At 48.9% G+C, this 10878-nt stretch overlaps 1 protein-coding gene and 1 non-coding gene across 4 annotated transcripts in view; both read left to right on the top strand.

Annotated features, from left to right (window-relative positions):
- Positions 1 to 9295, top strand: part of LOC132585651 (proto-oncogene tyrosine-protein kinase Yrk) — a 50673-nt gene extending 41378 nt beyond the window's left edge. For all 3 annotated transcript variants that reach the window (XM_060257506.1, XM_060257507.1, XM_060257508.1), the window contains 4 exons: positions 52 to 128; positions 2536 to 2689; positions 4095 to 4226; positions 8769 to 9295. In XM_060257506.1, coding sequence (XP_060113489.1) covers positions 52 to 128; positions 2536 to 2689; positions 4095 to 4226; positions 8769 to 8977 — 572 coding nt within the window. In that variant the 3' untranslated portion in view covers positions 8978 to 9295. The remainder of the gene's footprint in view (positions 1 to 51; positions 129 to 2535; positions 2690 to 4094; positions 4227 to 8768) is intronic.
- Positions 3212 to 3278, top strand: TRNAP-CGG (transfer RNA proline (anticodon CGG)). Its single transcript has one exon. It is a non-coding gene; the product is annotated as a tRNA-Pro (tRNA).
- Positions 9296 to 10878: the final 1583 nt, after the last annotated feature.

Genomic DNA, 10878 nt, shown 5'->3' on the forward strand with positions numbered 1-10878 from the left:
AGTTGGGGAATGGCTTCCCACCAGCAGCTGACCTTCCCCTCCTCTCCACAGGGAGTCTGTTGGATTTTTTAAAAGACGGAGACGGGCGCTTCCTGAAGCTACCGCAGCTGGTGGATATGGCAGCCCAGGTAAGCCGGAGGTGGTTTAATTTCAAAATCAGCTTCCCTGGCGGGCTTCTGAAGAAAAAAAAAAACAAGCCTGCCCTTCAGTCGCTGATTTAAAATATCTCTCCTCCGTGGCAGTTTGCCCCAACAGATTAATCAACTGGCACACTTGGTTTGAACAATCTAGCAATTATGTTGATTAAAGCTTCAAGCCTTAGCTTAGGAAGGCATCCCTTGGCTGCTGGGTCACCAAGCTACAGTGTGAAGAATGTGCTTATCGCTTTAAACCCCCCCACCCTGCAGAAGGAGAAGCAGTTTTGTGCCTGTCTTCTCTCTTCTTCCTCTGCCCTCGCTGTATGGTCCGTCCAGAATTCAGCTTGTTGCAGTAGATGTGGGGGAGGGACAGAAGGGAGGCCCAGGCTAAATGTGACAGAAGCAGGCAGGCTACATCCCCTCGTGCCCTTGTTGGATTTCACGCTATACCCCATGACCCCTTTCCAAGTTTCCCCACTGGGCTAGTGCGTCGCTGTTTGGGGACTGGCTTTCCCCACTTTGGTACTGTGGGTTGAATTCGGGAACATGATTTTATTGCAAGCATTATTATTTTGGGAATCGAAATGTTGTACAACTAACAAAAATTAAACCATGGCATCTCTGGGTGAAAATAGGCCTGCAGTCAGGAGGGAGAGATGTGATTTGTGGCCCTGGAGGAATAAGAAGAAGAAGATATTGGATTTATATCCCACCCTCCAGTCCAATGAGTCTCAGAGCGGCTCACAATCTCCTTTACCTTCCTCCCCCACAACAGACACCCTGTGAGGTAGATGAAGATATTGGATTTATATCCCGCCCTCCACTCCGAGGAGTCTCAGAGCGGCTCACAATCTCCTTTACCTTCCTCCCCTACAACAGACACCCTGTGAGGTAGATGAAGATATTGGATTTATATCCCGCCCTCCACTCCAAAGAGTCTCAGAGCGGCTCACAATCTCCTTTACCTTCCTCCCCCACAACAGACACCCTGTGAGGTAGATGAAGATATTGGATTTATATCCCGCCCTCCACTCCGAGGAGTCTCAGAGGGGCTCACAATCTCCTTTACCTTCCTCCCCTACAACAGACACCCTGTGAGGTAGATGAAGATATTGGATTTATATCCCGCCCTCCACTCCAAAGAGTCTCAGAGCGGCTCACAATCTCCTTTACCTTCCTCCCCCACAACAGACACCCTGTGAGGTAGATGAAGATATTGGATTTATATCCCGCCCTCCACTCTGAGGAGTCTCAGAGGGGCTCACAATCTCCTTTACCTTCCTCCCCCACAACAGACACCCTGGGAGGTAGATGAAGATATTGGATTTATATCCCGCCCTCCACTCCGAGGAGTCTCAGAGGGGCTCACAATCTCCTTTACCTTCCTCCCCCACAACAGACACCCTGGGAGGTAGATGAAGATATTGGATTTATATCCCGCCCTCCACTCCAAAGAGTCTCAGAGTGGCTCACAATCTTCTTTACCTTCTTCCCCAACAACAGACACCCTGTGAGGTGGGTGGGGCTGGAGAGGGCTCTCACAGCAGCTGCCCTTTCAAGGACAACTTCTGCCAGAGCTATGGCTGACCCAAGGCCATGCTAGCAGGTGCAAGTGGAGGAGTGGGGAATCAAACCCAGTTCTCCCAGATAAGAGTCCACGCACTTAACCACTACACCAAACTGGCTCTCTGGAATAGAATTAGATGGGAGTACTGGAGTAGGCATTCAGAAATGCTCATGGAAGGAACATGGTTCAATGGTAGAACATCTTCTTGGCATGCAGAAGGTTCCAGTTTCAATCCGGGCATCTTCCGTTAAAAGGATCAGGTAGCAGGTGATGTGAGAGACCTGACACCCTGGAGATCTTCTGCCTGTGTAAATAGACAACACAGGCCTTGATGGACCAGTCGTCTGATTCAGTAGAAGGTGGCTTCGTGTCTTCGTGCCCTCCCCATGTTCAGTGCAAAAATATATTCTGTCATGAGTTTTCATGAGCTGGAGCTCACTTCGTCAGACGCACAGGGGTGTACATCCCATAATGTTGTATTTATGTTCACCAAAGAAAGGCAGGGGGGGGGGAGTGGGGATGTTACAAAGATGTTTGCTTGGACATTTTAGGACATTTTTTCCCCTCCCTTGGAAGACTCAAGACAGCTTTTTTTTGAAGGATCAAATTTACATTCGCAAATTCAGCTACATGTATTTCATCTGCTGACTTTTTGCCAGAAGGATCTTGCTGCCCGGGAGAGAAACACTGATCATAGGAGAAGGCTTTTCGTGGACTTGCTGCGCTATCTTAGCATACCAGAGGGAGTTTGGGTAGAAATTCATGCAGGAGAGAGCAGTAACAGACAGATGGATGAGCCATTGGCTTGCTGTCTCCTCTTGTCTTGCTCAGATTGCAGCTGGAATGGCCTACATCGAACGGATGAATTATATCCATCGAGACCTGCGGGCAGCCAACATTTTGGTGGGAGACAACTTGGTGTGCAAGATTGCTGACTTTGGCTTGGCCCGACTCATCGAGGACAACGAATACACAGCGCGCCAAGGTGAGTTGTCAGGCTCGCCCCGCAAGGACGGCGCACTGACCAAGTGAGCCTAGAGAGAGCGGTGATTTGTGGCGCCGGAGGAGTGGAATCAGATGGGGATAGGGAAGGCTTGGACTGACGAGAGGAATGTCAGGCATCCAGTCCCATCTGTGAAAGCTAAATTGCTGACTCCTGCACTTTCAAATTGCCTTGGGCATATACAAGGAAGCGGGACGGTTTCAAGCTTCACTTGGTTCTGTTCAAAACCGGGCTCCTCACTTTGTCAGTGGCTTGCAGATTGCATTTGATGGACAGCCCAAGGCCTGTGATTTTTCACCTTACCTGTTCAAGCCTTAAGGCAGGCAGGTATAGGTCACTGATTCAGCCGTAACGGCTGTGTCGAAAGTATAGATGCAGCCTAAAGTTCTGTTTAAGGATGTAATCTCAGGCTAAGCAGGGATGCGCTTTTACATTTTTATCTTTGCCTCTTAACACAACTTGTGTCTCAAACTTGTAGTGTTTGTTGATGCAGTGGGGAGGAACGGTGGCTCAGTGGTAGAGCATCTGCTTCGGAAGCAGAAGGTCCAAGGTTCAATCCCCGGCATCTCCGAAAAAGGGTCCAGGCAAATAGGTGTGAAAATCCTCAGCTTGAGACCCTGGAGAGCCGCTTCCAGTCTGAGAAGACAATACTGACTTTGATGGACCGAGGGTCTGATTCAGTAGAAGGCAGCTTCATATGTAGGAGGGATGGTGGCTCAGTGGTAGAGCATCTGCTTGGGAAGCAGAAGGTCCCAGGTTCATTCCCCGGCATCTCCAACTAAAAAGGGTCCAGGCAAGTAGGCGTGAAGAACCTCAGCTTGAGACCCTGGAGAGCCGCTGCCAGTCTGAGAAGACAATACTTTGAAATCCAGATTAATAACACTCCAGATCTCCCATTCATGGTAAAATATCTCAGCAGTCAGACATCCCTGAGGAAGAATGAGAATACCATCCAAGGAGGAGACCTACAAAAGACAGACGTCCTAGCAGAAAGTCCCTTGGTCTTATAGTTCTTGTATTGTGGTTCCTGGGAGGAGCAAGTGCGACGCCTACTTTCTGTTTTTCCTCAGTTGGGCCTGAGCAAAATGAGGGGAAGGCCAAGAACGAGGGAGAGCTCTGTAAAGAAGTTGTTACTATAAAGTTTAAAGTTTCTTCAAAGGCTGAGAGTGTTTTACTATAAAGATAGAAATAACAGACCCTGAAACAGGTCTTACTGAAGAGGTTTATATCGGACAGGCTGATGGCACAGTCACCAGAAACTGCTCTGAGGATTTAAGTCAGTTTGCAGATGTTATGGTGGGTGAGCCAGTCAATGGTCTAACGCGTAATTCCTAGGCATGCTTCTTTTCCTGCAATCTCAACGTCTTCCCTGTCTCTTTCCTGGCAGGTGCCAAATTCCCCATCAAGTGGACAGCCCCTGAAGCAGCTCTTTATGGCAAATTCACCATCAAGTCAGACGTGTGGTCCTTCGGCATCCTCCTGACTGAGCTTGTGACCAAGGGCCGGGTACCGTATCCAGGTAAAGCCATCTTAGTGGTATAGCCCTCCTCTGGGTCTGCTTTTGAGGAGTGGGTTTTGTCTTCTTTAGTCCAAGTTGGGATTTTTTCCCCCAGCTTTCCTTTTCATTGGAGATGTCAGGAACTGGGCCTACGACCTCTTGCATGCCAAGCATGTACCGTATCACTGAGGGCCAAACTAGATATGACAGTGTCCTCAAGGCTTCCACAAGAACCATGACACCATTTAAAAGTGATTTCCTGCAGCATAGTGCTCTTGCTCCCCTCTGCCCTGTGCACATACTTTGTCAAGTGCCAAAGAAGTCACTGAGCGGCGAGCCATTTTGGCACTTTATAAGTTGCAGGGAGAACAAGAGTGCCTCAGCCCACTGCAATCAGGGCCTGATCTCTGGGCCAGTTTGCAGTCTTCAGCAGAAAGTGGGTCGGATCCACAGAAGGTTGGGAAGGAGTTAATGACCCCTCCAACCTCTTATTACCGCAAGGAACTCTGAACATGCTCTGAGAAACCTGCTACAGCTTGGGTAATGTGTATTTTAACTTAGTTGGTTCAAAAGTATTGCTTTTTATTTGAACCTCTCTGTGCCTTTCCCTGTATTGTGTTTTTTGGCCTTTTCCATCCCTTTTTGAAATCCAGTCTCTCTCTCTCTCACACACACACACACACACACACACACACACCTTTCTTTTATAAATACATTTTTGGCTTTGCTTGTTTCTCTGGGATATTTCTCTTTATCTCTTCCCCACATGCTAGACTACACAGGTGCTATTGGGTTGGGGATAAGGTATTCTAGGGTGTCTACCCTGTCACCTTGTTATTGTGCTAGAACCACACTAGAAGGATACCTTCTCAGTGGGTCAGCCTAGATGTTCTCAGGAGATCCTTAGGGGTGGAATCAATCAATAATGTATTACGGTACCAAGCCAGACAGTATACATGGGGGGGGGGGGGGGGTGACCAATGTATTTTTCAGAGAACCCTTGGCCTAAGGGGGTGTCCCAACAAAGAAAGACAGCATTCCCCCCTTCTTACTGTACTAATCAGACCCATGGGAGCAGCATCCCCATGGTGGCCACAAGGAGGCTGTCCAGTTTCTAATTTGGTCTTCAGTGATGGCCCTTTCCTAGCATTATTACAGGGGAAAATGTGATTGATGCCCCTTTCCTTAGCAGCATTTTGCTCACTAGTACTTCGTAATGGTTGCGTTTTCTTGATAAAAATAATACATTTTGCAGACAGCAAACTTAACATTAGTAAACAGGCAAACATATCTGCCTCCAGTGATTCAGAACCGGATTGATTGCCTGATAAAACAAAAGCAGGAGAAATCTCTGCTTATAATGACCAAGGGCGTTTTCGCACTTACCTTAAGCTGGAGCGACGTCCCTCTTCACCGCGCAGCGTCTGCACGGTTTTCGCACTAATTGCTGCGGAGCACCTGGAAGAGCCGCAAAGTCCCGCGGCTTTTGCGGCGCAAATGTAAACCGCCAAAAACCAGTTTACATTTGCGACGCAAAAGGCACGGGGCTTTGCGGCTCTTCCAGGTGCTCCAGAGCAATTAGTGCGAAAACCGTGCAGACGCTGCGCGGTGAAGAGGGACGTCGCTCCGGCTTAAGGTAAGTGCGAAAACGCCCTAAGTTTACTTTTCCTGGGCATCAGACTTAAAACGTAGAACCATCAGAAAAAGAAAATGGGTTTATCTTCACTACAGAAATATAGCTTTAACAGTCATCCCCGCCCCCCAATGGACCCTAGGAGTTTTAATTCAGGGGCATGGGGTAAATGGATTCTTAGCTAGGAGCACACAAGTGCTCCATGTGGGGCAGGACTGCCCCTCATCCCACCCTGGCTACAGCCCAGCCTTCAGCAAATATTGCGAGGGTAAGAGGATGCAAGATTTGTGTGTGCTGTCCTTTGTTCCTTGGAGGAATAATGGGATAAAAATGTGATAAAGGAGGAGGAAAATCTCAGTATAGCACCCCCTCTTCTGATTATCATGGGACACACAATCCATTAAGACGGGGACTCCAGTCTTGCTGGAGACTTGGGGGGAGTTCTGAGAACAAATGTTGAGCATTATAACAAAATGTCTGACTTGGAGGTGGGGGGAACCAATCCCAACATGGCTGCCATGGAAACAGATTCCAGCCACAGAGTGTTGAGGAGTTGGGGTGTTTGTATTTCCATGGTGTGGCCTGCTGTCTTGAAATTGGTGTTCACTGCATAGACAAAGGCAGTGTCTCCTGGGCTCTTCTGAAGCGCCTCTTGCTCCAATAAAGTGGAGAAAAGTCAGAACTAGCTCTTAGCTTTAAGGGAAAGCTGATTTTGGGAAGAAACGAATCAATACAAGGAGTTGCAGCATTAGCATCATCGGGCCTATGGGCACAACACTAGGGGCCACGGTACTAAGGAATCCTATTCTGTTATTACTGTATATTTCCGTAGCTTGTACTAGGGAGACTGTGGTGTGACGACTTCACACCTGACAACACATACACACTTGTGGTCTTACCCCCTTCCCAACACACACACACACACACACACAGAGTATTCGGCCATGAAATTTCTTTTTAAAATCTAAAATCCCATAAAGGGACCTTTATAAAGATGGGAGGGACAATGGCTCAGTGGTAGAGCATCTGCTTGGGAAGCAGAAGGTCCCAGGTTCAATCCCCGGCATCTCCAACTAAAAGGGTCCAGGCCAATAGGTGTGAAAAACCTCAGCTTGAGACCCTGGAGAGCCACTGCCAGTCTGAGGAGACAATACTGACTTTGATGGACCAAAGATCTGATTCAGTATAAGGCAGCTTCATATGTTTATATGTTTGGGGAGGGACGGTGGCTCAGTGGTAGAGCATCTGCTTGGGAAGCAGAAGGTCCCAGGTTCAATCCCTGGCATCTCCAAAAAGGGTCCAGGCAAATAGGTGTGAAAAACCTCCACTTGAGACCCTGGAGAGCCACTGCCAGTCTGAGGAGACAATACTGACTTTGATGGACCAAAGGTCTGATTCAGTATAAGGCAGCTTCATATGTTCATATGTTTGGGGAGGGACGGTGGCTCAGTGGTAGAGCATGTGCTTGGGAAGCAGAAGGTCCCAGGTTCAATCCCCGGCATCTCCAAAAAAAAGGGTCCAGGCAAATAGGTGTGAAAAACCTCAGCTTGAGACCCTGGAGAGCTGCTGCCAGTCTGAGAAGACAAGACTGACTTTGATGGACCAAGGGGGGTCTGATTCAGTAGAAGGCAGCTTCATATGTTCATATGTTCAATGGTAGGTAATTATTTCTTAGATTTTTATCTCAGCCTTCCTCCATGGAGTTCAGGGTGATGCACATAGTTTCCTCTCATCCTCACAACAACCCTGGAAGAAATGTAGGTTGAAAAAGAGGCCTGGAGTCACCCAGGGAACTTTGTGGCTGAGTGAGGAATGCAAATGAAGACACTCCAATCTCCCCTGCCTTGGTTTGACCCAGGGATTTGCCATCTGTGTGGAAATTCTAGAACCACTAGAACCACTAGGGTGCGAAGAGAAGGGCAAAAAGATTAAGAACATAAGAACAGAAGAGAAGCCATGTTGGATCAGGCCAACGGCCCATCCAGTCCAACACTCTGTATCACACAGGGGCCAATTATATATATATATATATATATATATATATATATATATATATATATATATATATATATATATACACACACACACACACACACACACACTGTGGCTAATAGCCACTGATGGACCTCTGCTCCATATTTTTATCTAACCCCCTCTTGAAGCTGGCTATGCCTGTAGCTGCCACCAGCTCCTGTGGCAGTGAATTCCACATGTTAATCCCCCTTTGGGTGAAGAAGTACCTCCTTTTATCCGTTCTAACCCGACTGCTCAGCAATTTCATCGAATGCCCACGAGTTCTTGTATTGTGAGAAAGGGAGAAAAGTACTTCTTTCTCTACTTTCTCCATCCCATGCATCATCTTGTAAACCTCGATCACGTCACCCCGCAGTCGACGTTTCTCCAAGCTAAAGAGCCCCAAGCGTTTTAACCTTTCTTCATAGGGAAAGGGTTCCAACCCTTTAACCATTCTACTTGCCCTTTTCTGCACTTTTTCCAATGCTATAATATCCTTTTTGAGGTGCGGTGACCAGAATTTTGATGGGACTAAAGGGCTTCTGGCTCTGACCTGTGTGGCCCAGGCTAACCTGGTCTTGTCAGATCTCGGAAGCTAAGTAGAGTTGACACGTGGCTAGTATTTGGAGGGAGACCTCCAAGGAAGTCCAGCGTCGTGATGAGGAGGCAGGCAATGGCAGGCCACCTCTGAATGTCTCCTGCCTTGAAAATCCCTCTGGGTCACCGTAAAGTCAGCTGTGATTTGATGGCAAAATCAAGGGGCTTCTGTACTGTACTGTACCAGGCGAGGGCTGCCCTCACTTGGGACCAGGGCGAGTCCGTCGACCCACCGAGACATGTTTTTAAATGGTTGTACTAGTAGACTTCATGGCCCACCCCACCCTGGCGCTGACGCAATCCCTGTTCCTTTTCTGCAGGCATGAATAACCGAGAGGTGCTGGAGCAGGTTGAACGAGGGTACCGCATGCAGTGCCCGGGGAACTGCCCGCTCTCGTTGCACGAGTTGATGGTGCAGTGCTGGAAGAAGGAGCCCGAGGAGCGGCCCACCTTTGAATACCTCCAGTCCTTTCTTGAAGACTATTTTACTGCCACAGAGCCTCAGTATCAGCCGGGTGACAACCAGTAATGGTTGCCAAGGGCGTCAGCTGGAACTCTTGTCCACAGGCAGCCCATTATGGCCCCCGGTGGGCCTGTGGCATCTTGGGACGGTCTATACAAAGAAACGATGCCTTCCCACTCTAGAGTGTGTGTGGGGGGGAAGGCTCTCTTTTTTGTACAATCGGGTTGAACTCTGAGGGTTTTTTAAATGATTCTACTGGGGAAAGGGTTTCGGGCGGGCGGGCGGGGTTGTGAATTTGTGTTTTAAATTCTGCCTCTTCCTGGGTGACTGCCAGTTTTGGGAGAATGACAAACGAAGGTTGAAATTAGCAAGGGGAGAAAGCTGGTTTTGTATAGTGTGCTCTTTCCTTTACATCATTGCTTCCTTTCTCCTGCCCGCCCACACCTGCCATTCTGGAAGGTGGTGATGAATACTCAAGAGGGACTGCTCTTATCCTGTCCTTTTGCAACACCCCTGATGTTCCCACCTCCCCGCTTATAGCTACCTCCTCTGCCACGTGTGTGAGCTGTATCATGTGGCCCGTTGGCTCACTGACATTTGTGGCTTGAGGGCACCCATGCAGGCCGAACTTAGCTCCCAGCATAGCAGTCATTAGGCTGCCAATCTTGAGTTGGTGACTGGAAATCACCCAGAAGTACAACTGATCTCCAAGCTACAGAGGTAAGTTCCCCTGGAGGAAATGGCTGCTTTGGAGGGTAGAGTCTATGGCATCGTATCCGACTGAGGTCCCTCCCCTCAGGCTCCAACGCAAATCCTCTAGGAATGCCCCAACCCAGAGCTGGCATGGCAACCCTAGCAGTGGTCCGACTGAACAGCAACATGTCTTCTATGCGTGTTGGCAGAGAAGGCTTCCTTGGATGCTGAGCCTCGGGGTCTGAGCTTGGGACCGACCGCATGTAAGGCAACTTCTCTTAACCCTGAGCCTCAGCTCCAGCTCTGCCCAATATGCAAACCTGAAAATCGAGGCAGGAGGCTGCTTGCATTTTGGAACAAAAATGAACATTGCAATTCTGGAATTCTCCTCTTTCCCCTATTTTCTAGCCCTTGTTAATCCTTCCCCTCCCAGCTCCACCTGGGGTACCTGCATTTGTTATCCCACCTTAATTATCACTCACCAGAACCCACCACTGACTCAAAAAACCTGTCTATGTGATGATCATCACACTTTGTATCCTGCTGTTGCTGTGAGGAGCTCAGGGCATCCTGCGTGGTTCCCTGCATTGTATGCTTACAACCACACTGTGCGTGATGAGGCTGCAAATGGGCCCACTGAGCATCCTGGCAGGGCACGCATTTGAACCCAGATCTCCCCAGTCCTGAATACTGAGTGGTTTGCCTTGCATGGGCCCATGAAGCAAGTTCTGTGCCAGGCGCTAAACTTTATGTTCAGCTTTTGTGCACACAAATTTGGCACCGACAAGCTTCCCCTTAAAGGCAGCATAATTTTCTCCCATCCATCAAACTACCCTGGTTTCCTGGAAGTGACATTGTAAGCAAGGGGGGACTGGCCCTTTAACTTACTGGGAAGGTTCTTGGCAGACTCTGGGTCCAGAGAGCCACAGGTGGGTCCAGGAGCAGGCTAAGCCCAGTAACTCTTCTAGGGCCGCTTGGCTAGGACCCCTCCGTGGCAATGTCGATTGGTGTCAGCTCCTCAGTTGCTTCTTCCCTTATAGCTGCTGGGTTGCAGGATGGGTTATCAGAATCCCAGTCAGGTCAGAGCTGCAGTACTGCGTTAAAACATCATGGGGGGGCGGGAATTCAGATGGGTCCCTTCCAGGGCCTCCTTGAATTGTCTTGGAGACAGCAAGTGGGCATGAGGTAGGGTTGCCAAGTCCAATTCAAGAAATATCTGGGGACTTTGGGGGTGGAGCCAGGAGACTTTGGGGGTGGAGCCAGGAGACTTTGGG

This window comes from Heteronotia binoei, chromosome 17, assembly GCF_032191835.1.
Source record: "Heteronotia binoei isolate CCM8104 ecotype False Entrance Well chromosome 17, APGP_CSIRO_Hbin_v1, whole genome shotgun sequence".
NCBI classification, from domain to species: domain Eukaryota; kingdom Metazoa; phylum Chordata; class Lepidosauria; order Squamata; family Gekkonidae; genus Heteronotia; species Heteronotia binoei.